Here is a 26432-nt window from a genome sequence, read left to right as displayed (position 1 = left end):
TCACAGGCGGAGAACGCACGCCCAATCTTTGATTACTACCAGTAATAGTTAGTATTATACACACATACATACATGATCTTCACTGTGCCTATGTGGCACATAACGCCGTAAAAGTTAATTGGCCAAGGTTTCTGCAGCATATTGTTTTCTTAAGTGGTAGGGCCGCTGGCGCTGCGTATCTCGGGCTTGGGACCAGGCAATGGAAAAATATTTCTAACATACCGTTTGGGAAAAGGCTAAAAGGTATGTGCGCGGCAAGCAGAGTAGCCATTGCCTTTCGAGCTGCATTCCAAGTTTCGTCTCGGTCCTTGCATTGCTGTTTGGGTTGCTGTCCAAGAACCCTCCCAGAAAGTCCCTTCTAATTAACACGTTTTTAACTAACCTTTATCAGGTCATGATTCTGGGTTCGATACGAGGTGGTAAATAACCAACAACGGGCTCAAACACCAGCTGGGGTATATCAAGAGAAGATCAAGGTGTTTACCTTGATCTTCTCTTGGTTATATTCATCTTATAATCACTGACAAGAAGGGATAAAAACATTGTTTTACTTACATCTTTAGTATCTTTCTCTAGTGTATTTCGTTTGGCCGCACAAACCTGGCGACTGAGGTAGTCACGCGAGTCACAATACTCGAGTGACTCGTGTGATTGCTATTTCAACGTTATCAATTACTTATTAATTAATATAGCAATTAAAAGTGGAAACCGCCAGGTTAAACATTACAACGACCAGGGCACCTTAACAGCAGAAGTCGTGATGAAAATAGTTTGCGTTTGCTAGTGATCGAACCAGTCATGTGGGAACAGCGTTATTGATAGCCGTTGGAATAGAAAGTTTTGATCAGCCGCAAATTACGCTCAAATTTCGTTGATTTGAATATCGCCACAATCGAGCAAAAAGAAAAATGAACCTAGGTACTAGCCAATCAAAATTGTCTGTTCTAACAACTAGCATTCGAAATGCTCCCGCAGGACTGGTCAGGTCACGAACAAACCGAAATTATTTATTCCTTGCTGTGATTATATTAATATTCTCTGGTTGCCACTGTTTCTCGTTTATTGTACTGTAAGCTATTTTTACAGTTACACCTTCTCCCGCGGGTAGATTTTACTGATAAGGTAGCAGTGCTCCCCACAACTAAATGACTGCTCGAAAAACAAGTTGCCAGGCAGAAACCTGTTGTGATTTATCCCGGCACTCGTTTAAAGAGATCTTCAGGCGTAAACAATTTTGCAGTTAGTAATGGACCTAAGGGAAAGGCCAGAAGGCACGTCCTCCGTCCTATTTAGAACAATAATTCTCCCCACCCATCCCTATTCCAAGCAGTTCTTGATCCGCCGCTGTTTCGCCTGCATTCGCATTTACTCTCACGTCAGACTTCATATTCTATTCTATACTTTGGAAGATAGGGCACCTCTAACTCCTATCTACCTTGTTAAAAGACTCTACGTGAAAACACCAACAGGAATTCTTCAGCGGTGTAATACCTGGCAAAGCATCAAGACCTGTCTGAGCGCCAGAGATACGTTACTGTACGTAATTATATTACTACATTATTTTTTTTTATTATTATTATCACCGGTTTCTGCCAAGGTAACTAATGTCAGCCGTTACCAGACTTTGCTCGAAGGATCAAACATATGTATGTCTTTGTCTTGAGATTATTCACATGTAAGAGTAAACCTTCACTGTGTACATGCTTTTATCAGTTCCAGCGAGCCTTACTTATGTAAGTCCTGACTCGACTGTGCGTGAAGACTCGAACATGCAGTTATTATGTGAAGCAACTGGTAAACCAAGACCAAACATCACCTGGACCAGAGTACTGGAGGATGGTAGTAATGGTGAAGTACTGCACCAGGGTTCAACTTGGGATTTTCCAAACATCAGCAGAACTGACGCTGGAACATACCGCTGTACAGCTTACAACGGATTTGGAAATCCAGTTGGCTACCAAGTTAAAGTGAATGTAACACGTAAGTATTTTACGTGTCCGAAACATTGTTTATTAACAGGAAGAGTGCACCCTGGTTTAAAATTCAACCAATCACACTTCATATATTTAATGTAACCGATTTATCTGTCTCCAATTGGGGCTCTCTACAACTTTTGATAAACCTTTTTTCGAAACACTTATCTTACAAACTTTACATGTACCTGCAAGGGGTCCCTGAAGTGAAACATCCTGTAAAAAATCGCCTTGCAATCTTTCAATTCTGTTTCTAGGGATTCTCAATACATTGTAGTTTTGACATTTGACCACAAGCAGCATTTAATCAGAAGGGAGGAAAAAAGCGAAATTATCACAAAATAGCATAAATCAACGAAAATATCTCAACGATTTTCAGAGTTGTGATTACTTGGGTTCTCTGGAAACAACCTATTTTCTTCTTATTTAGTAAAAAGAGGAGTAATTTCTCAGTCACTACCTTTCGACCGTTGTTACTTTCGGACCGTTGCTAATGATACATACACTTGACTTGTGCTGAAACTGACATTTTATAAGCGTCTTTGGGGGGTTCAAAATAATGTTCAAAATGTTCAAATGTTGTTATTTATAGTGGTCAATGCACTTAGCTACACCTAGCTAGTTCACAGGCATGCCACTGTAAATGAAGGAAACAAATATATCAACTAAACGTAATAGGCTTGAAAATCCTAACCGGCGGGAGGCAGACCAGTTGGCTAATTACAAGCATGACCGAGGAGCTGAACTAGGGTCTACCGAGAAACAACTCCAGCTAAGTGGTCAGAGCGGGACTTGAACCCGCGATCCCCGGATTTCAAGTCCGGCGCCCTAACCACTCGGCCACGCTGCCTCCACGAGGGGTCTTTACTTGGGAGCCTTCCTTGGACATTAACTGTTTCTGGAGGCCAACAGTTTTTCTCGAGCTTCGCTCTTAGAAGATTGTTCGCTTCTCCGCCCTGCAGAACAGATAATATCCGCGGACAAAAATCGAAGCATATTTTTGCGCCAAACAGAGGCTATTTTATATATATATTTGCGTGCCAAATAAAGGCTATGGCTCATTTAAAACTGGCCCCCTTAAGCCGACTGCTGGAAAAGCTGTAAGGCCGCTGTAACCATAGTCAGAGTTAGTCTTTTTTCATTTTCTTAGCCTCTTTTATTAATTTTGTAGATCCTGCCAAGATTGTTAAACTTGTAAGTGAACATGAAGTTGCAGCACAACAAAGTGTGTCCCTTGACTGTCAAGCAGAAGGAAATCCCCAGCCGACCTACACTTGGACTCCATGTGATCCACAGCAAAGTGTGTGTCAGAAGAGCGTGCTACATTTTCAAGCCAGTGACAAAAGTGCTTACACGTTCACCTGCAAAGTGGCAAATAACCTGGGCAGTGATAAAAGAAATACCTTTGTTTGTAAGTTAGTAAGAACAAAACTACTTGCATACCAATGGATTCCATCTTTAATGATCATTAGCTTTCAAGAAAACATTGTTACATGTACTTTTTGATTTGTATTATCCTGTCCTCTCCTCTTGCTCCCTTTGAACTTTATTTTGTTACATGCACTTGGCCAGCGCAGCGAATGTTTGCTTCTTACAATAGTTGACGTGGACCTTCTTGATCTCCCAATGACACACAAGAACCATCTTTCTTCAAATTTGTTACACGTTTAAAATATGCAGCGTGGTTTAAGTTACAAGCAAGCTATAAATTGCATTCACTGCAAGGTTTGGGAGCTGAAAATACTCAATATCTTTTTTAAATATATTATCAAATCAAAGTATTGCCGGCTTCAGCAAATTAAGATCTCAATTTCCTATTATAGTTATAGAAAAGACGCAAATTGCTTGTTAGCTGTTTATATTAGTACATATATGTTTTGATAGCTGAATGGTAAGCTGGCGTGAGAAAGTAGCCTTTCGACGCGACCAATCCTCTTTTTACTGTAACTTCTTGTTACAACTAGCAGATGTCGATGTGGCGTTAGCAGTGTTTTACTCTCTCCCTTCAAGAAACGACAACAGCAAAAACAACAACAACAGAAACGAAAAAATGACTGAGGCAAGTGCCTCCGTTTTCCTGTTACTAGTTACGGTCCTTTGCTTGGATTGAACTGAGGGTCTAAAGTTGTTTGTATGTATTTGGTCGTATACGAAAGGTACAGTTTCTCCCGCTGACTGTTGTTTTATTAGTCATAGCAAGTGATGTAATTAACGTGACCCTGGTTATCACGAGTGAAGAGTGCACTGATGGGGAATACAATCAACTATGGGAGAAACTCAGCAAAACGGTAGCTACCTTGTTTATGTAAGACACTTGTAGGTCCAAACCTTATAATGCTGTCACCCTTAGGAAATAGCAAGGTTCAAGACCGTTAATACATAGTGAATGGGCCTGTGAATTGCCATACAGGCTAGGCAGCAGCTGGGCAGGCAGAACAACAAGTTGACACACAAATGAACATTATCAGCTGGACAAATTGATGGATAGATTGACCGAGGGTCAGTTCGAAATCAAATTTGCGAAATAGTTGAAATACTGTGTAGTGAACAGGACACTGTTAATTAAAGAAACGACGGGACGACGTTGTCGATGTTGTGCTTTGTTACGGCAAGTTATATTGCAGATTAAATTATCTGTCTTGGCAGCACTTTTAGCAGTTTTTAGCGGAACGTGTTATTTAATCTAATCATTAGTCTTTGGTAATTTGTGTTGAACATGTTCATTAAATTAGCCCTTTTAAAAATGTACAAAATAAATATTAACAATAGTTCATTTAAAATGTTTACTTCAGATAGACGAGATATTTGTTGGTAAACTGGGCTATGAAAGTGTGCAACTGAAAAGTATCAGGTATTCAATCAGCTTCAGATTAATTTCTTAAACTTCAACAATTTTCTTTTAGACTAACATTTTGGGTGGAAAACGTTTTCGGACGTTTTTTCGGCTCGTCTCCAAGAACGTGGGACAACGAGTCTAAAATGTCCTACGTTATGACTACGTGAGGTCAGCGGCTGTAGATCGTAGAAATTTCGTAACGCTCCGTAGCGCTATGTTTCTGGTAGTTAGCTCCCATTTTTTCACTCCTAATGTGAAATTCAATTAAAAGGAACCAATATTAAATTGTAAAAGCAGTTATTTTCATCAGGAACTCAAGCAATTCTCGAGGTATTTTCGGCTTCGCTTCGTGCGATTTCTCCGAAAGCTTCCGAAAAGTCATCGACTATCTTACAGACCCGGTGATACAGTGGTGACTGGGTAAGGCCAGTAACCACAAAAATCGAACGGGTTACAAACTTATTTGGTTATCCACTGGGTCATGTTTAAGGTCAGATAAAAATAAGTCCACTTTATTTGTTTAAATGCTTCGTTTTGTGTGAGATTCTACCATCTGAGAATTTATGAAGTAAAATAATTTCCCGTTTAGTTTGATCACCAGACAAGTTTGTACTTATGTTTTCCCTTTTTCTTCCAAGGTGTGGAAGTGTAATTACTGATCTGGCCCTGAGGTTCAGTTCAACTGTAAGAGAAAGCGAGGTACTCTTTATACTTCGCGACGCTGCTAACGGTGGAAGGTTTGCAGATTTTAGTGTGAGTGCCATAACAGGCACACGAGACACACCCATCATGACCACAACATCTACCAGCTCATCTGACGGTATGTTACCACAACATATTATGACATTTTGTCCTGTGTGAATTTGTTAAAGTAATGTGATCGGTTTATCAGACGCCTTAGCTAATTATTAAGTAGCCACGTGGCGATGCTTGTATTTTATTGTTAACTTTATTTTACAATTCGGTCAGCAAGTCGGATATATGTAAAAATCTTCAAAATTGAGATCAGATAATGATGGCACCCTTATATTACACCAGCTTAACCTATGATGTACTTTGAAGATATCTACTGACCTTACAAAAAGTGACGAGCACCAGGAAATTGATACGTTTAAGTTCACATGATTTTTTGCTTGCCAAATTTAGTCAGCACCAAAGGGAACTAAATACCTTGCTATACCTTGCTATACCTTGTAAGTCTCGCTTAAAACAATTATCTACAGACAAACAGAAAGAAGGATTGGTGGAAAAAAGGACAGAATGATGGAAAGGCAGGTTCGGGCAGCAAGCCATCAAGCCAGCCAGCCAGGCAGACACCCAGACAAACAGACAGAGAGACTGAGAGACAGACAGACAGACAGTAAGACATATTTGCCTTGCTTAACACAACCATGCGAAATACGTTTGGTTTGAAAGAGATCTGATGACGTTTTCTTATCATAATATATTAACAGTTCAAGCGTGCGGGGATTGTGCCTGCAGCTGCACCGTATTGGGAGTTGTGATCGGTATCCTTGTTATAATAATCATTGCTCTTGTTGTCTACATCTTATGGCTTCACAAGAAAGGTAAGCAATATTCTAAATATTCTGAATACCTGTTAACAGTGACTTCCAGACTACTTCACTTGTTAATACGCTGCCTGTCTCTGCTAAACCTCCCACTTTCAGCTTCTACTGTATAGGATGTAAATATGATGTAACTGCTAAAACAGTTATAACTGAACTAGGCAACTGAGACACTAAGCGTTAATGTCAGGTACGGGAAGTCTTGTGGTTTTCTTTCCTCTTTTTAAAGTTTTTACGCCTTTTAAATCATTCATGAGCATTCCTTGCAACACTGACACCCAATGTGGCCCATAATGCCATGTTCAGAGACCTCTGGCATCAGTTAAGCTCTGTTTTGTCTCTTCATTTAGGAAGGAGAAATGAGAAGTCTCATCCATTTCTCCATCCTTTCTCCTACCAACTTGATTATAATGTTAATCAAATCATTTTTCCCCTTTCAGGGACTGCAACAAGGCATAGGTAAGTCTGTTAGAGCAGCGCATTTGTATTCGTTTATTTCATTACTTAGGTCTTAACGCTGATTCCGCTTCATAATTTTGCTGTTTGAAATGTGCCACTTCAATGAGGAAACAACAATGGTGGCTTGGTGTTTAGTGTGCTGGATCCAGGTCGAGCAGTCTGGCTTCTAGCCCTGCCAGGGTTAACGTGTTGTGTTCTTGGGCAAGACACATTACTCTCACAGTGCCTCTCTCCGCCCAGGACCATAAATAGGTATTGGCGAATAGAATGTTGAGAGAGAGCCCTGCGATAGACTTGCAGCCCATTAACGGAGAGGAGCATAAAACTCCGAGCCCGTTCAAAAGTTGTTCGTACTTTTGGAGTAATGAAGCCTTTCATTTCACAAGTTAACACACTTTATTCTTTTAAAACGCTAAAGCTAGCCCCTTACATATAAATTAAATTCTCAAACTTAAAGATCTTGGGTTGCGATCTGGGACGAATTCATAAGAATGTATTTTGAAGGGCCTTATACTACAAACTGAGCTACCAGTCCCTGAATGCGTATTTAAATGTGGATTTTCTTCATAAGAAGACTAATTTGTTGGTTATTTTTATTTTAGGGTAAATCGAGCGGTATCTAATGAGGAAAGAGGCACAATACATGTAGGTCTTTACGTAACAGAAAATTCAAGTAGTCAATATAAAGTATTACCAGGAGCCATAATCGGGGACGGAGACCGTAAGTCTTGGGATCCGCGCGCACCTATGATATGGGACAATTTTTCTATTTTTAGAACAAATTGCGCCATCCTGACGTCATATACCCGCGCGGATCCACGCACATGTCGGGGGCTCCCTCGTGGATGTTGTCACGTTGCGTGATCACATGGTGACAGTTGAGAGATTCTCTTGCATATTTTTCACAGCAATGGCAGGGAATAAGGCAGGGACTAAGAACCAGGGCGCTTATATGTAGTTTTATGCTCTGAGCTAACAGAAAAGGTGGGTTTTTCAGGGTCGAAAACAAGACTTCAATCTCGCACTGGGAATGAATAATATATAGATTTAGGCCAGCCTAAAAGCGGAGCTCCTCAGTTATTTTTCGGAATGTTGTTACTAATGAAAATAATCCAACATGTATGAGATAAATTGCGAATGATTTAATAGTTTCAGCCGGAACTAGTATTACATCAGCAGATCGAGGTGTAAGATGGTGTGATTATGAAATATAGAGCCACGATTTCAAGGATTTCTGGGAAGCTACCAAAAATCTTGATCACATAACAGAACTGTCTTCTGTGCTTTTTGGTGGCATTTCTTGTTCTTTCCTACCTTATTCAGAAAGACAAGGCATTGTTATTATTCATTATATTCTTCCTTAGTTAACATGGGGACTCCCACACAAAAGAAGTTTACACATTTTTTTGTTGTGGGGACTGATTGAAATGCAGTGGTTACAATATACTCAGTCCCTGAATCTCTACCAAATGAAATCTCACAAAAATACCAAAACAGTATACATATGTGAAAAGTTGGAAAGTTTTGTTTTCTAACTTGTCCCCAAAGATACATTTAGCCATCTTCACTATTGTATGGAGTCTCCTCCTGCTGGAAGGGTTTGCAATAAGCAAAATCACCCTCGCATGAATGGTAATTACGATATTTTTTTTTTGCTGATCATGATTACTTGCATAGGCTTCTAATAATAATTTTATTATTCAATTTCAATGTGATTTGTTCTTTTTCTCGACTGGCATTGTGGACTACAAGAGCTGCTATTGGGTTCCATTGATTAATTTTGCTATGATTAAATTATACCAAGAATTATCAGTAAGCTAAGAGGAAGTTATATTATGTACATGTATTTTGTCTGCACTACACAACCAAATGCACTCAAAGGTTATGAGGCATAGGTACATTTGTCAGAAGAGCCCAGCATATCCAAGATATGTTTTGATTGACACATCAATTAAGATAATTTACAGCAAAATGGATAAAAAATACATCAATATCCTACATGCACCAAAGCCAGACATGGGGTTATAAGGCAATCGTTTAAACAACAGATTGAAATAATTTATAAATTAGAGAACACTATTTCTACAACAGAATGGAACAAATTAACCTTATCGGACATTGCGAATGGCAAGGCTGTCTGTAGAATGTCACAAATTTCTCAACCCTTTCTTTCTACAAAAATGCTAATCCTGCAACTTTGCTTAAGACCCAGTTCTCCATTTCGTGTTGGCAAAATATCAATTTATGCCATGTCCAATGCAGATTATCACAAAATTGATTTAAAAGCTCAATAAATATCATTTTAAAGCCAAAAAGCCAATTATTTAAATAAACCATGAGTAAATTATCTCTAAGAAAAACTGATTAAATTAACAGGCACTTAAAAATAATTAGTTAATATGTGTTTCTTAATAATGTTATGCAGTGTATCTGTCACAATGTTGCAGCTATGATATTACTACAAACAGGATGGGTTGCAGAACTGAACCTCCAAGTCAGTTTATTCAATGAACTTGGTGCAGAATTTATAATCCCATCAAGTTGTCTGTAAATACAGAGAAACCAAACAAAGCATTACAATCATAAGTAATGAATTACTGAACTCTTTTACATGTACTGTATGAACAGTGTATGTTCCATTAATATTGGGGATCTCTCAGAAGCTGCATCCATGATAAATTAATTTGTTCCCAGATGCATTTGTTTATAGAACTTTTCACAAATTAATATCTCTGTCATAACAGTGACCTCTGTGTTCTCCAACAATTAGCACACAAGAAAAATACACTCAGTAAGATATTGTTTACAATAAAAATCAATGCCTATAAGCAATCATAAGGACCTTAAATTTATATTATCTCAGAAATATCTCACCACGCCATGGTTGCTTTGAAAATCTTTGATGTTTTAATACAGGCTCCCCATCTGTAACCTGTTCATATATTGTCTGACAGGAACAGGCATGTAATTCCTTTCTTTGATATACAGTGTACTTCATTGTTAGCTGTTTACTGAGTGTTAGTAGTGAATCACATGCTAGGGGTTGGTACTCCAACTTTCACTGTGGCAGGCTCTGCCCTGAGATACAAAGCAAACTTACATAACTGTTATGAACTTTGCCACTTGCTTTTGAGAGCAAATGCAATTTGCTTCAAACAAGCAACTGGAACATTGAGGGTTACAACAATGTGCACAGTCCCAATCACAGGGTCATCCAGGCTGTTTGGTTGTACATATAACTGTACAACTGTAAATGAGTTCAGCTTCCAGAAGAAAATCAGAGTTTGTCAGGATAAATACTGATGTTCTTGCTTACTCAATGAATGAATGTGCAGTTCCAGAAGATATTCACACCCAACACCCATTCATGGCCAGTCTTTAGAAATTCCAAATTAAAGTATCAGGAATCAAGAGCTCTAACAGAGAAAAAACCTCCATGTGGGGTATGAATCTTTTCTTGAAGAAAACAATGTCTGAGAAATCATTAATTACAAAATAATGTTTAAGACACATCTTACCTTTCAGAGAATTTTGTAATCTACACTGTCTGGCCAGTTCATATACATGTATTTGACAAGTTGACACTGGGCATGTTTGTAAATTTGTGCACTTCAACATCACATTACTATGTAGTAGCACTGGCCAACTAAAAACAGCATAATTTGGTTAATTAATATACACTGTACATTATTAGGTTGAAATATTGGTGTAGATTGTTGCACATCAACAGATACAGAAACTATTTGCACCTGAATCATAACGAGTGAAAAATCGTGCATGAGACATTTACATGTACATGTAACAGCCCTCCACCTCAGAACCATCACAGATATGATATGATATTTTTAAACTCTCTGAAATTTCAGATTATTCAAGATTAACATATGCACATACATCATCTGGGGCAACCCTAAAACATTGAATTTGGAAACCAAAATCCGGAATCCAGAATCTGGAATCCAGAATCCGGAACCAAAAACCAGAATCTGGAATCCAGATATTATGAATGATGATAGAAATAATTCACTTCAGCAATGTCTAATCAAAGCCCTCACTAAAAATAATGGTTGCACGATTTCAACAGACGGGGAATTTTTGTTTCAAAAAAGGTAAAGTTTGAGGTCCTTTTTACTTGGCAGCTTACTTTTTACAGTCGAAAAGCTAAGCAAAACAATTTTCGCATATTTGAAGAACTTATTTTCTTTGATTTGCGGATTTCGGCTTCCAGTTTCTGGATTCCGGTTTTTGGTTCCAGATTCCGGATTCCGGTTTCTGGGTTTTAGGGTTGCCCCATATTTAACATATTGTTTGCTTCACATTCAGTTTACACATGGCTGTTATCCAGCATAGGCAGACTTATAAGTTTTCCTTCAAAAATATATTGCAACAACTATTGCATCTTTCGTTACCTATTCTTGTGATGAAATGACACAAAATTCCAGAACAAGAAGCATAAAACTAACTTACGTGGTAGTGCTTACAGTTCCTCTTACTGTCTGCATATGCCGTCCATAAACTGATGCTACCTGGACAATGTACTCATTATTTTTCTGATCAAACCTTTTAAAACGTCACTGTTATATAATTTGTCCTGAAAAAGCAATACATGAAATGTTATGCCTTTGGCACTCACCAAATACCTTTACATGATGTATAATGTACACCATATCAACATTCACAATTCTCTTTACTTTCATTGTAACTCTTTTGTGTCATTTTCCCTCACTTGAAGACAGGACTTCCACATTAGGTTATAATTTGCCTCTGGAATCTCTATGAATTCACAGGGAGTGATAACAATTAAATCATGACTAATTTTAGCAAAGGAGGCATTCAAATGTCAGATTTTAATGCTAAGTTTATACAGTAACTTTACATTACTCTTCGTACATATATATAACCTCTCAATTATTGCACCTATAGACAGAAGGTGTGCTGGGGGAAGAAACGTTCTAAACTGTCTCAACTTTTCCCCCTTACCTGTAATAGGATGACTATTATGAACTACAGTTTGTAACCAACACCAACATCAGGTTATGTATACACATGTATATTTTGTTGTCGTCTGTAATCATAAAAAAATAAAAATTTAAAATCCTCCATAAAGTTCATACTCAATAACACTGCTACATGTAGCGCTGTTACTGGAAATCAATTTAAGTGAAACTGTTGAAACAGCTCTGCCAAAATGTTTCCTCGCAGTTAAGGCAGGATAACAGAATATACATGTAGCACACAGCAAAAGCTAGAGATACACACATGTTAGTTATCAGTTAGGATTTGGTGAGCTTCTGTGCTGTAGGTATGGTGGAAAATAATAGATTATCAGAAATGAAGGTTCCTGAGACATTTTGACAGCACTGAGAGGAATTAATATATAAATTCACAAAAGAAGGAGAAGTTCTTACCCTGTCCAGTTCTCTGTAATAAAAATATCATTTACATATGGTTTGTGTTTAAAGCCGATATAATGCACACTCTGATTGGCCAATTCCAGTGCATTATTTACATTTACATGGTATACCTCGGTAAAACCATAAAACATTGCGTGCGACTAAAATAAAAATATAAAAAATAACAAATAAAAAGAAATGCCTAATTCATAACAATTTAAAATACTCAACACTAAAACGAATGTAATTCTTTACTTGAAAATTATTCCCCCGTAATGCCCATGGGCCAATTACAGGCATGCTAAAAAGTCCTAACACAAAGTAAAAGGAAATTAAGAAAACTATTGCTTTTTTCCAGAAAATTGTAGCGACTGAAGACAATGATGGAACACTCTGAGAGTGCATTCTATCAACCTGATGAGATAAAATTTAAGGAGAATAGAGAATTCACGAAGTTATATCACAAACAAATTGGTACAGGACAGGAGAAAGGAAACTGTACAGCCAGGAAGAAACTGAAACTTTCTTCGACCAGCAAAAAAGTATGCATGCACAACAAAGAAAACAGTCAGTGACATTCATTTAATAAGTTAGTTAATAAAAAATTAGTGTGAAGAAGAGAGCAAAGAGAGAGAGAGTGGAGATAGGAGAGCGCTCTCTCCAACTAAATTGTGTATATATGTATGTAAAAGTTATTCTTATTACTGAGAAATGGTCAGGGCAAGAACTTCTATTACACTGTTCAATTTGCCGAGTTAATTAGTACTATCTCACTTTTTTGGAACATTTCCATATTAAGTGTAAATACTGCACTGGGGAATAACCTCTTTTAACAAAATAGGGTCCATGTACCCCCAACCAAAAGCAATGGCACAAATAACATGAAATAGCCAATCAAAATCAAAGCAGAGCTTTATTTGCGGACAGGATTGCCATGCATAATCGTCTACTCGACATTTTGGACTATATAAGCATTTCACCAAACCGAGCTAATTGGACAGACAACAAAATAAAACGAGGAAATCTACATTATAAACACAAGATGCATATCACTACATCTGAGCTCGAGTATCAACAGCAAATCCCTTTTCAATGAACGGTGACCGAATAAAAGAGGGGATAAAGAAAATTCGTTTAAGCTTGCGGTGTTAAAGTTTTAAAATTATTCACGCTTAAATTTGAATATTACTGAGAGTCTGTATTTTTGCCGACGGCTTAATTTAGCTATGCAGTCATTTTATTGGCAGTAGCTTTACCAGTCTTCACCCAATTTAACCTCGGAATTCACAAAAGCATTTCGCCAAACCGAATAAATTGAACTAACAAAACGAGGAAATCTCCATACTTTGTAATCACAATATGCAAATATTCACATAGGAACAAAAGTAAATTTAGCAAGTCCTGTTCGCTTCGGCTTAAAATGGTTTGTAGACCTTTCTTGGTTCAGTTTTCAACAACAGAAGAACAAATTTTAGCAGTCTACGAAGCGGCAGTGCTAACTAAATCAGAGAAAACTTCAAAACTCGCCCGGCCGTGTTTACAAGTACGATTTTGGTTAAGCTTATTTTTAGATGTGAGGTTATAAGCTTAAATTGACGACGAAAATCGATAGAAAACATAATTTGTTTACAACTTACAGCAACCTCCAAAGCGACCCACGTGTTATTGTTTAGAGACGAGCGAAATTAAAACGATGCAATTTTTAAAATCTCTTACAGCATGGCTTCAAATAAGGAAGACTTTTAATGGATTCCAATTAAAAATAAGCTTATATCGCCGAGGAAACTTGTTAATTTTCATACCAAACGCAACAACAAAAGTCACTTACCGCAAGTTGGCAATTCAGTTCGACCAGTGTAAATCTTCTAGGCAGAAACTTGCAGCAAAAGTTGTGAAGACTAAACTGAAGTTATATTTTCGATAGATCAACGAATCAACCACTTCTTTCCGCTACGTTTACTGTTTTGCAATTTCTCTAAAACACTCGGGTACGTTTGATTTCTCTTGTTCATCACCTGACCAAATCAGGTGACTTTTGAATTTTCTTGCACGGCTGCACAGCATCACGTTCGCGCGAATTTTGAACTTGGCCATGGGGAGTTCGGCAGTCTTCTGAATCAGTCTGTCGGGTACTTTCGCCTCCTTTCTATAGCCCTCGTTAGCTTTGGTTCACGGCATTGTTCGGTATTACTTCACTTCCTTTCTCTAGCCCTTGACTAGCTATAATTCACGGCATTGTTCAGTACTGTTTCGCCTCCTTCCCCAGCGCTGGCCCGCTCAGTCTTTTTCGCGATTTTCTCCGCTACTTCTTTGCCTGTTAATTCTTGCTTTCTGTCTTTTGCTTCAGCGCAACCCTGTCTTAAAAATATTAAATCAACCTCCGCTATCGTTTTTCTTTAAAAATCCCGTCAAGAAAAATGGCATTCTCCCGCTACCAACTGAGGGTGCATGTCTCTGTCAACCTATTAGCTGAAGTATAGCCGCCATCTTGCGCGACTCCGTCGTCGTCGTCGTCGCCGTCGTACGTACGCGCCCACGAGCAATACCGCTAGCCATGATAACCATGAGAAAATCAATTCATGGGTTTCCTTTTCTTCCCTGTATGGGTATGGGGCTCCGCCGGAGCTCCGCTAATAAGATCTGCTCGCGCTAGTTGCAAACTTACGCGCATGCTTCTGCGTTTGTTCTGACTTAGGAATATAGCAAGAAACTGACTCTCTACTATGGTATCGCGTTAATTTGTGAGTTTCTCAGACAATGTTTAATCATAACCAAAACCTGTTTTGATGGTTTCTCGTTGTTTCCACCTGTTAAGCCAGTTTGCAAAAGCTTTTCAAAGGAAAGTCTGACGCGTACAAGTAGTCATTTGCATAGTGGAGGTCGTGCACTTTCAAGTCCGAATCGATGTTTTCAATTATCAACAAATCTTGAAAAAGATTTGTTTCGTTGTCTTTTGTGCTGAGATGCTGCAACAAATTTCACGAACGCAAAACGGCTACTAACATCATGTGTTTTTCTTCAAGAGAGTGAAATTTTACACTGCGAAAATGAAAATAGACAAGGAGTTTTGATAACTTGATCAACAAAATCGAAATCGTTATTTGAAGTTGATTAAAGAAAGCGTCATCGTAACTTTGCTGATTATTTCTGCTTTATTCACATATTTTCAGCTAAGCTTTTAATGTGTTCTCAAACATTTATCAATCTTAAACGCGTTTCACGACTATAGAGTTATTATTTGAGTTCGATGTACGTTTTCACACGAAAGTGCGGCGTAAGTACAATTTGTCATGTTTACTCTACAAAACACACATTACATCGGCGGGTGCTCTCATTCATCGACAACAGATAATTTAGTGGATTTTGACACAAATAAAACTGAGCAGTATCTACGGACGTAAAGTTATTGGGCCTTGATGAAACATCAAGCGTTTCTTACAAGTCAGGCGAAACTCGAACTAGCAATTATTTTGTTTTACTTTTCGGTCGCGATAGACTGGCAAATTCCTCGCAAGCGTGTGGCAACAGGAGCTAGGAAACTATGAAGTCTTGAAACTCTGCTATATTTAAATATATCCAGCTAGTTTTTTGCTGTGTCATGGAAAAGCTGTTAATCTTCAACATATGTAAAATTTAAAGTGGAGTAATGTACAGCTCATGTAAAAGAAGCATCGGAGCACAACTTGGTCAGCGATATATATAAGCTTAAAGCGGAACATGCCTAAATTCGACACTGTCTTACTTCACTCAAACTGGAGCAGTTTACGACGAAAAGACTTACGCAAAATTTAAACAGACCTAAACGCGTTGAGTTGTGGGCCAAAAACATGATAAATTTCGGGACTTTCGGACGCCATTTTCCCCGCGAGATATCCGCAAAAATCTTCGCAGCATGTACGGGCGTGTGCCGCAGGCGATGGCGCAATTTGTGCTAAAAGAAAAAAAATTGTCCCATATCATGGAGACAGCCCAGGAGCCTTAATCGGGGACGGAGACCGTAAACGCGCGCCATTTCAAGTATTGGGGTTGTCCCCATGATATGGGACAATAATTCTATTTTTAGAACAAATTGCGCCATCACCTGCGGCACACGCGCGTGCATGCTGCGAGGATTATTGCGGATGTCGCGCGGGGGAAATGGCGTCCGAAATTCCCGAAGTGTTTCATGTTTTTGGCCCACAACTCAACGCCTTTACGTCTGTTGGAGTTTTGTTTAAGTGTTTTCGTCGTAAGCTGCTCCAGTTTGAGTGAAGTAAGACAGTGTTGAATTTAGGTATGTTCCGCTGTAAGCTTATATATATTGCTGACCAAGTTGTGTTCCGACTGATGCTTCTTTTACACGAGCTGTACATTACTCCACTTTAAATTTCACATATGTTGAAGATTAACAGCTTTTCCATGACACAGCAAAAAACTAGCTGGATATATTTAGATATAGCAGAGCTTCAGGACTTCATAGTTTTCTAGCTCCTCTTGCCACACGCTTGTCAGTCTATCGCGACCGAAAAGTAAAACAAAATACTTGCTAGTTTGAGTTTCGCTTGAATTGTAAGCAACGCTTGATGTTTCATCGAGGCTTTATAACTTTACGTCCGTAGATACTGCTCAGTTTTATTCGTGTAAAAATCCAATAAATTCTCTGTTGTCGATGAATGAGAGCACCCGCCGATGCGTGTTTTGTACAGTCAGTAAACATGACAAATTGTACTTCCGCCGCACTTTCGTGTGAAAGCGTACATCGAACTCAAACAATAGCTCTATAGTTTTTAAATATGTTTAAGATTGATAAATGTTTGAGAACATATTAAAAGCTAAGCTGAAAATATGTGAATAAAGCAGAAACAATCAGCAAAGTTACGATGACGCTTTCTTTAATCAACTTGGAATAACGATTTCGATTTTGTTGATCGAGTTATAAAAACTCCTTGTCTATTTTCATTTTCGCAGTGTAAAACTTCACTATGCTTATGTTGAAGAAACACACATGATGTTAGTAGCCTTTTTTGCATTCGTGAAATTTGTTGCAGCATCTCAACACAAAAGATAACGAAAGAAATCTTTGTCAAGATTTGTTGACAATTGAAAACACCGACTCGGACTTGAAAGTGCACTAGCTGCACTATGCAAATGAGCTAATTGTACGCGTCAGACTTTCTTTTCAAAAACCTTTGCAAACTCACCAAACAAGCAGAGACAATAAGAAACCATCAAAACAGGTTTTGGTTATGATTAAACATTGTCTGAGAAACTCACAAATTAACTCGATACCAGAGTAGAGAGTTTTCTTGCTATATTCTTAAGCATACGCGTGAGCTTACAACTAGCGTGAGCAGATCTTGTTATTCATTCCCAGCGCGAGATTGAAGTCTTGTTTTCGACCCTGAAAAACCCACCTTTTCCGTTAGCTCAGAACATTAAACTACATATAAACGCCCTGGTTCGTATTCCCTGCCTTATTCCCTGCCATCGCTGTGAAAAATACGCAAGAGAATCTCTAACTCTCACCATTTGATCACGCAACGTGACAACATCCACGCGAGAGCCCCTGACATGTGCGTGAATCCGCGCGGATATATGACGTCAGGATGGCGCAATTTGTTCTAAAAATAGAAAAATTGTCGCATATCATAGGTGCGCGCGAATCCCGAGACTTACGGTCTCCGTCCCCGATTATGGCTCCTGGTATTACATGAGCAGCCTTTCATTTGACTGCAATTAACCCTTTGATGCGTGGGTGGTATGTTGACGCTATCAACCTGTCACTCACAGAACATTAAAACCATGGCAATGGAACTTGCAGGATTTGTCGCACGTCTAAACCATACAGAGATGACGTCATATGACGTAAAATGACGTTATGATATCTGAACAGACGCCATCTTTGAACCATCGTGTGTACAGTATATTGTCACAAATAGTCAAAAACCGACAGAGGAAGCTTAGAATATCAAAAAAGGTTAATAAATTTAATTAGTATATACCACACAAGTGAATAGTACTTTTCGCGAACGCTGATTGGCTAGCTCGGAGTTGATTAGCCAAGTATTATTCACCTCCAAGCAGGCGAAGAGAAACAAAATGGCTTCCCGTTTCAAATAAAGTTACTCTTAAACAAATAAAGTTACTCTTTGGTCCGTTAGCTATTCAGCTTGTGTGCTATATACTAAAACAATTATTCACCTCAGTGTCGGTGAAAACGGTGGATATTTACCTCCACTTCGGTGAATAATAGTTAACTATGACAGAGAAATTCAAAATTAGAAAAACATGTCTGTGGGAATACGGCTGCTATGGAAACATCAAGATCCTTGACCAATGAAATGTGATTCATATTTTTTTCCAGATGCATTTTAGACATTGTTGGGCCAAGTCGTCATATTTGAAGTCCATTGCTTTAGTGCTTTTAAAGTTTTAAGCGTTGGAAGGGGCTCTGGTCTGAATTGGGTTTTGCAGTTGACTCGGCTCAACTTACACCTCGTTTTCAGGAAAAGTAATGTTTAAACGGAAAATGTGTGTTCATACTTTTTCGCTCATTAGACTCAAGTTGAAATGGATGACATTCGACCGGACGAAGATCCCGCCAGGATTCAAAGTTCTGAAGTTTCCCATCAAAGCCAATATACTTCACTGGATCAGGCTTCTCGATTACCAAAAGTATCAGAAGACACAGGGAATAATGTTTCAGCAAACGCTTCACAAAGCAGCCAATACGCACCTCTTCATCCATCCACACGCTCCTGGGAGGTTCCTAGACAACACGTGACTTTAAAGAAGATGATTGGTAAAGGCGCATTTGGTCAGGTTGCCAAGGGAACAGCACTAAATATTCGAGGACGGCCTGGGAAGAGCCTAGTGGCTGTTAAAATGTTAAGAGGTGTGAAATGCTTTAAAAATGTTAGTAAAACAGTGCAGAATATGTTACGGACTTTCTAATCGTACATTTCTAGCTTGGACTCTAGGTAGACTTTAAAATACCCATTTGATTTGATGTTAGTATTCTGTCACAGCAATATGGTTTGTGTGATATCGTGATATCATTGATTTCACACTGATCTGTCAATTACTTTCAACTTTGTTTTCCATATCAATTAAAGGGAAAGGAAAAAGGTTGTTTTAGGTTATTGTTGAAGTAATGAGGGTTTTTTTTTCCCCGAAAGCTTTGTCATCTTATTAGGTCGGCACCTGCAAAGCGTCAATGTATAAATCATAATTATTGAGTTTTAAGAATCTCATTTGGGATTATGTTACAGAGAATGCGCCCGAGACAGACAAGGCAGACTTGTTATCAGAACTTGAAATAATGAAACAGCTCAAGCCTCATCCACATGTCATCAAGCTCCTGGGATGCGTCACTAAATCTGGTAAGTTTTGGGCTAAAACCCTTAAAGAAACTGTGTTGATTTGAAATATCTCTCGACTCTATTCAATGAGCTTTCCCTTCTTGTTGTTGAGTCAACTAGATGAATTTACGAATGCGGTGATACTTTCGTTATAGTTGTCAAAATGCGACCCCATTATTGTTTAACATCAGCAGTGTCTCTTTTCTTCTCAGAGCCTTTATTAGTGCTGATAGAATATGTTCCATTTGGAGACCTGCTGGGATACCTGAGAAAGAGCCGTGGACTGAATGACACTTATTACAAAGATCTGGATATAAAACCAAAAACAAGTCTGACGTCACAACGGCTAATGAAGTTTGCTTGGCAAATCGCTGATGGAATGTCTTATTTGTCATCGAAACGAGTACGTAACGTACTCAGTTATTAAACCTTTAATTGTTGCGCCTTTATTGATATATTACGGATTTGCACGTTATTGATGGAGGCCGCTAACCATAACGGTCTCCACGGCGCCATGCTGTGACCTTGTACTGTGACTCGGCTGTAAGGAAGCTATCGTCATGGTAATATCGTCATGTGAACGTTACGTACAATGCCATCCAGATGGTAAAAAGATTTGCCCAAAACGATATGATTGTCCTGATTATAGGAAGTGCTGCTGAGAAATCATTTAAAGGAAAGATACACATGTCATGTCGTGTCGTGTAATGTCATGTAATGTCATGTCCTGGCATATCCTTTCTCTGTAGTCACTCTGGTCGTCTACTGTATATCGGGCATGTTTCTACAGGTGTAGTGTGAAAAAAGTCACATTGTACCCAAATTTGTACTTTCGTAATCTCAGGCCAGTTTCTATCGACTCCTTTTTTTTCTTTTTAATATATAATAGTTTACTTTCCTTTTGTTAATATCATTATATAATGTTAGAACGATTAAACAAGGCAGTTTGTACAAAACTTGTAAATCAGTTTTTTTTGTTGTGTACTACCTGTTGATCTAATATACATAGACATAGGGTTTAACGTCGAAATGTTTGTACGCTAGTAATTGGCAAATATATAGCAATTATTCGCCAAAGGCGAAGTTAATATTGGTGAATATTTACCGACACGAAGTCGAGGTGAATATTCGCCAATGTTCATTTGAGCCTGAAGCAAACAATTGTTTTAGTTTAATTTTCAGAGATGAATATCAAGGACTACAAAATAACAGACTAAAACATAAAAACACAGACGCAATTGTTCGTGTGCATACATCTATGCAGCCGTAGTTTTAATAATTAGGCTTACATGTACATCGATTGTCAATCAATTTAATCATCGAGTTTGGCAGTAAAACAAACGAGCGAAACACTACGAAAAATAAATTCATCCGTTACCTTTGTTTTATTGTTGTTGACTTCAATCACAGTTGTCATCATCGCCTAAAAATGAGTAGCTTTAGTTTTAAGAAAAATAAATTTCGGTCAATGGATCTGACCGGCTGGCGATCAACGCAACCACTGCGTTTACAATTCTTAAAAGCCTTCAATACGAGTTCTTGAAAAGGTTTTTGGTTCAAGAGCGACAGCAGTCATTTCGAAAATTCTCCATCCTTTCAAATATAGTAACGAATAGTAACCAATCTCTAGCGGGGCGGGGTGAATATAGCGTCTTATGATGAGCTTTTCGACCAATCAGAATGTCCAGTTCTTATATTCACCTCAGCAAATTATACTAATATGTAATGTATTTGATTCATTTTGTTGAGTCCGGTGCTTCCAAATGTCACTAATAACCCTCTGTTTTAGATTATCCACCGAGACCTTGCAGCTCGTAATGTGTTGGTTGGTGAAAGAGAAATGTGTAAAGTGACAGACTTTGGAATGGCCAGAGATGTTCAAGAAGACAACATTTACGAACGAAAATCAAAGGCAAGAGACAAGATGTAGGAATAAGTCCCAGAGACCTGTCTCTTCAAAAACCTTCGTGTGAACTGTTCGCGGGGCAAGTCCCTGCGACCGAATGAAAATAATTTGACAACAAATCAGGTTTTTATTAACTTTTCCAAAGTGCACTTTGCTCTGACGAAGGGGTAGCGCTCGAAATGTTAGCTTCACTATCTCGCTACGACGGTTAATTTACAATTTTTGTTTGTCTGATATATTTCATTGCTACACTTATTTCAATAATTCCCGTTTCGCTTTTGAAAGCCAAAAAAGTTAAGAATAATACATTTTTCTCGAATATTTTGCGATGTCCTTGTGCAATAAGTCCCCTAATGCAAACAGTACAAGGGACCAGTCCCTGGAACTAGTTCTCTCGTGCAAACTCTTCAAGAGACTAATCACAGGGACTATGCCGAGGAGTTGCGAAATTTTATAGTTATACCAAATAATGGGGTAAGCAACTACTAACTCATGTATCAAACCACAATACAGACCTTCTCGTCTGCTTTGTGAGCTACAAAAGTTCTGTTCTTTCTCCAGGGGCGTCTCCCTGTTAAGTGGACTGCATTGGAAGCACTGCTTTATGGGACATATTCAACAAAAAGCGATGTGTTAGTACATGTACCGTGATTCAACGTTACAGATGTAAATATTTTTCATACAATGGCTTATCTCAGGATGACCATATTACTTTACTCGACTTATAATAACAACTTCTCATACTGTTCCATGATAAGAGAGAAAATATATACTTTAATGTTAACTGATTGGACATGTCTCGGGTAGTCTGAAAGGTGAATAACACTATCCAGCTAATAATTTACTATCCAGGGGGTAGCGCGGTTTTGTCAACACTTGTCCACTGGATAGCAATTTATCCGGTGGATAGCGTTATCCGGTCTTAGAACAACTGGGGCCAGACTGGTATTGGTGAATTCCTCAAGGATTTTGGGCTCCAAGGATTGTTTGTTGCAATTATTTATATGTAAACAAGGATTTTTTTTGCCTAAGACATAAGAGAAAGTTCTTCTAAAACTTGTCACACGTATGCACAACCTGCAAAATAGTACTACTATTTATAACATCATCCCTTAGAAGGGCAGTAGTGTAATAGCATTCAGGAAACAAGCCCAAGAACTTCCAATGCTATTATTTTTAAGTAAAAAGGTTTATTTTTGCCATGTCATAACTTTTATTTAAACACTTATTTGTCTAACAGGTGGAGTTATGGAGTTCTCCTTTACGAGATTTTCACCATAGGTAAGCTAGGTAGCGGCTTGTACCTTCGTAGTTTGTTTACTGTCCCTTTCCATAACACTCGACATCTGCTCAATTAACGGTCACGTGCTTCGCAATCGACACTTATCTTAGCGGCCCTTTCAGGACACAGAAGCTAACTTCAATGTTTTCAAAAGTCATATCCGTGGGTTGTGAGTGGTAGCTTTCGATCCATATTGTTCACTTCTTTTTTCCAAAGTTTGTTAGTGGTGCTCATAATTATGATTGACCCAGCCAAAAACACTATCCTCAGTTATAACGTTTGAACTTTACGTGTTGTTAAAAGACGTAGAAATATATGTAATAAAGGAGGTTACAGTCAATTTGGTGGCTTAGCTCTGTTGGGGTATTGTACTTGAAAGCTAGAACGTCCGGGTTCAAGTTCTTTTCTGACCCTAGCTGGAGTTTCATTACCGTAGATTTGAGTTCAACTCTACGACGAAGTTTGTAAGATGGCTAACTGGTCTGCCTCCTCTCTCTCAAATAGCATTCCGGCATAATTTGTTATATTCTGTTTTCAATATTCATTTCTAATGTGTGTTTTGTTATCCCGTGTGGCCTGTCATTGGGAGAGGATACTTAATGATTTTTAATAGCAACCATTCTACCTAAATTGCTGCAGAAATAGTTACAATTTTGAGATTCTGTTTATTTTGGAAGGAATCGAGATCTTGATGTCTTTTCTAAAATATGTTCCCTTCCAGGGGGCTCACCATATCCACAAGTGGATGCCAGAAAAATTGTACATTGGCTACAGCTAGGACACAGAATGTCGAAGCCACAACACCTGAGTGAAAAATTGTAACCAGCTATTCTTTTTACCTTTTATGTCAACATTATTGTCGTTGAACATGAAACTAGTTGCAGTAGTTGCTTGAGTTCAGCTATCTAATAGAATTAGTCCTTGGGTGCCTGCCGGCGAGGAGACGAGATGACATGAGAAACTAAATGAATACTAGTTTTAAGAAATTATTACCCTGAATTATCTAGTTCACCAAGAAGCCTAACTAAAACGTCAGCACCATCGCCCCCTGTCCCCTTCCCTCTTTGCCTCTTCCCCGTTCCCCTGAAAGAGATGTTAATCCATTTACGTTTATCCACCCGGCACGTTTTTCCCCTCGGCCCAAAATTTCAACAATACAAAAAACCTTAAAGGCCGTAGCCATGGCTCAAACACTGACCACTAATAATCAGCATTAGGCCACCACGCCTCCTAACGGATGTAACATGACTTCTTAGTTTATTCAATTTTAGATATGGAATAATGACGAAATGCTGGCAAGAAAACCCAGATGAAAGACCAACATTTACTGAACTGAGGAATGAACTCAAAGAAATGGAAAACCAACACAAGGTAAGTTGCTGGGGGATTGATTTTCAAGTGTCAAAATTAATTTCAGTTATAAAACAGCACTGGGGATGTTTATCAGGAGTTATAGTGAACTAGTCCAGACGGCTGCCGTTTCCGTTTGTTGATTACAACACGCTTAAGAAACCAAGTGAAAGTATTGATCACAGCTCTTAGTAAGACCTGGAAATAGTTTTTTTCACGGATAATTTTTGTCTTTTAGAATGCAGTGGCGGATCGAGGGGAGGGACGGGGGAGGGGGGGGGGGCGCGTCCCTTATTTTGGGTAAAAGAGGAAAAAATTACAAAGGGAAGAAAAGCCGTCAGGGCAAGCAAAACACCCCTCCCGTCACCTCCCCCTCAGTTCAAGGGCTCGATCCGCCACTGGAATATACTAAAGTTCAACGGGGATGCGAGGAAATTTCTGGTTAAACCTGCAAAACTGCCCGAAAGTACCTCTCATTCGGGTTGCATTATATTATGCGTGATGCAAATAAGAAACAATTACCGTGACGAACTATTGGATACTTGCACGGTAAAAGTTGCAAGACCCCTTGCAAGCCAAATGAATGTTTTGATTATCGGCCTAATTGCCCGGCGCGTCTGTTGTTATTTGCTAGAGCTTAGCAAATGAGAAAAAATCAGATACTTTCCTTCCATATACGTAAGTAAGGTGTGGTAAGGTAACACGGACAAACGTATCAAATAACCGATTACTGTTGTCATATTTTCTTCTCCGCAGAGGTTGATAAACATGGAAATGTATGACAAGCAGTTGTACGCAAACGTTGAAGATTTGGTCGTGTAGGAGATAATAATAATAGTGTGGAAGACAGTACTGACTGTCTGTATGGACAGTTACTCCCATAATTAACTCATTAAAATTAGTGCTGCGATGATTTATTTTGGCTTCGAAATTTAGGTTTTTAGAAGACAGCATTTAGTTTGAAACTGATTTTTAGACTAACCCAAAATTTCCGTTGTAGAAAAAAAATGAACTTGGTTGGAATTATTTGTTTGGTCTTGACTTTTATACACGTGAAAGAACCCAGTACTTTGTCAAAACTTCTCCCTGATAGGCTGGTCTCGAAGAATTGTTTGTTCTAGTTAATAAGATTCTTACACAACTATTTAAAAAGTGTTCGGATCCCTCGTAAATGATTCCTTGTAACTACAATCCCAGACAAAAAAGTTGGAACACGAAGCAAGTTCTCCCCTTCCCCGACTTTCAATGTTGATAATCAGGTAATTTTTTCCCCTTTTGTTGGAAAAAACGCGATATTTTTCAACATTGATTAGGGGGGATAGAGGATAGCTGATACAGCTCAAGTGTCCAACGTCGTGCCCTTAGATGGGATACAAACTGAACGTAGTTATCAATTCTCAGTTCTACGCTATAAGTTCTTTAGCAAGTTCTTTTACAAGTTCAGTAATTATAAGTTCATTACGTCATCACCGAGAAAGAAATATTCCTGAAGGCTCATGAGGAAGCCGCTCCAATCACCTCTGTTAGTGCCACAACTGATGTGATCGTTATTGTTCGAATGATGTTGTGGTTTAAGCCCTGACTAGTATACAGGCGGAGGATGTGAGTGAAATCACAGCCATGGCATAATTTTTTTCAAACTTTTATTCAGGAAAACATGTACTGGTTATGCAACGCTTTCGAATGGTGTACCATGGAAAATCCCACGTTTCAATTTCTCTGTTTACACACAAGTCTTTAAGCGAGTTTGCATACCAAGAAAATACAAGTGACAAGTGGGATATTCCATCGTATCCCACGAGATAGTGTTGCATAACTATTTTATACCAAGCCGTAGAAAATACAGCGGCTAACCCAATTAATTCAGCCCACAGTGGAAAGGCTAAGTGTAATATCGTCGAGTATTCAACAGCTTTCCTATTTTCTGGTGATTGGCTGTATTTCCTATGGCATGGTATAAATCAGAAATATATTTACAGCTGTGTACTAGATTTTTCGCTGTATTTTTGCAGAGTAGAGTAAATATACTAAGTATTTAGAATAGCTGTTAATTTAAACAGAAAGCCTCATTGTTGTTGTTGTTGCTGCTGGGTTCCCTGTGAAGACACATTTAGGTTCGCGCATGCGTAGAGGTGGCCTCTTCGAACGGTGACCACGAGGCCACCCAGTTAAAGCCTCAGTTATGTCAAGTTTTCCTCGGTTTTTAGGTCAGATTTAGTTCAAATTGTCAGTGTTTTTCTGGGAATTATACCGTTGTAATATCGTGGCATCACTGTGAGTTGTTCTCATGGCCTATCGTGAATTAAACGTTCTGGTTAAAGTGAA

General features: G+C 38.6%; 2 protein-coding genes and 1 long non-coding RNA gene across 4 annotated transcripts; 2 read left to right on the top strand and 1 right to left on the bottom strand.

The window, feature by feature from the left end:
* The first annotated feature begins 608 nt into the window (after positions 1 to 608).
* On the top strand, positions 609 to 4237 carry LOC149109532 (limbic system-associated membrane protein-like). Its single transcript, XM_089294402.1, has 2 exons — positions 609 to 1980; positions 3145 to 4237. Exons 1-2 carry the CDS (start codon positions 1701 to 1703, stop codon positions 3477 to 3479), a joined length of 615 nt encoding a protein of 204 aa, XP_089150528.1. The 5' UTR covers positions 609 to 1700; the 3' UTR covers positions 3480 to 4237.
* On the top strand, positions 4136 to 26432 carry LOC110041537 (proto-oncogene tyrosine-protein kinase receptor Ret-like). The gene is made up of 15 exons (XM_089294337.1): positions 4136 to 4261; positions 4766 to 4824; positions 5448 to 5629; positions 6264 to 6377; positions 6818 to 6836; positions 7439 to 7481; positions 18767 to 19103; positions 19480 to 19590; positions 19782 to 19972; positions 21359 to 21481; positions 22037 to 22107; positions 22716 to 22756; positions 23479 to 23575; positions 24029 to 24128; positions 24864 to 26432. The coding sequence occupies exons 3-15, from the start codon at positions 5599 to 5601 to the stop codon at positions 24927 to 24929; spliced, it is 1344 nt and encodes a 447-aa protein (XP_089150463.1). The 5' UTR covers positions 4136 to 4261; positions 4766 to 4824; positions 5448 to 5598; the 3' UTR covers positions 24930 to 26432.
* LOC149109531 (uncharacterized) lies at positions 7964 to 14655 on the bottom strand. 2 transcript variants are annotated; one of them, XR_016208648.1, is made up of 5 exons: positions 14058 to 14655; positions 11817 to 11901; positions 11304 to 11427; positions 10355 to 10482; positions 7964 to 9914 (listed from the first exon to the last, which is right to left on the bottom strand). It is a non-coding gene; the product is annotated as an uncharacterized LOC149109531 (long non-coding RNA). The 2 variants fall into 2 exon arrangements; XR_016208647.1 differs by lacking the exon at positions 14058 to 14655 and having other exon boundaries at positions 11817 to 12433.

Source organism: Orbicella faveolata, unplaced genomic scaffold, assembly GCF_042242905.1.
Source record: "Orbicella faveolata isolate gen_17 unplaced genomic scaffold, um_ofav_v1 contig_25, whole genome shotgun sequence".
NCBI classification, from domain to species: domain Eukaryota; kingdom Metazoa; phylum Cnidaria; class Anthozoa; order Scleractinia; family Merulinidae; genus Orbicella; species Orbicella faveolata.
This window is presented reverse-complemented; position numbering and strand designations above follow the sequence as displayed.

Excerpts from the sequence above, each read along its gene's own strand:
- LOC149109532 (XM_089294402.1), top strand. The coding sequence starts at position 1,701 with ATGCTTTTATCAGTTCCAGCGAGCCTTACTTATGTAAGTCCTGACTCG. Across the intron at positions 1,981-3,144 it reads AGTTAAAGTGAATGTAACAC|ATCCTGCCAAGATTGTTAAA; the intron begins GTAAGTATTTTA and ends TTAATTTTGTAG.
- LOC110041537 (XM_089294337.1), top strand. The coding sequence starts at position 5,599 with ATGACCACAACATCTACCAGCTCATCTGACG. Across the intron at positions 7,482-18,766 it reads AGGAAAGAGGCACAATACAT|ACTCAAGTTGAAATGGATGA; the intron begins GTAGGTCTTTAC and ends TTCGCTCATTAG. Across the intron at positions 22,108-22,715 it reads TATTCAACAAAAAGCGATGT|GTGGAGTTATGGAGTTCTCC; the intron begins GTTAGTACATGT and ends TTTGTCTAACAG.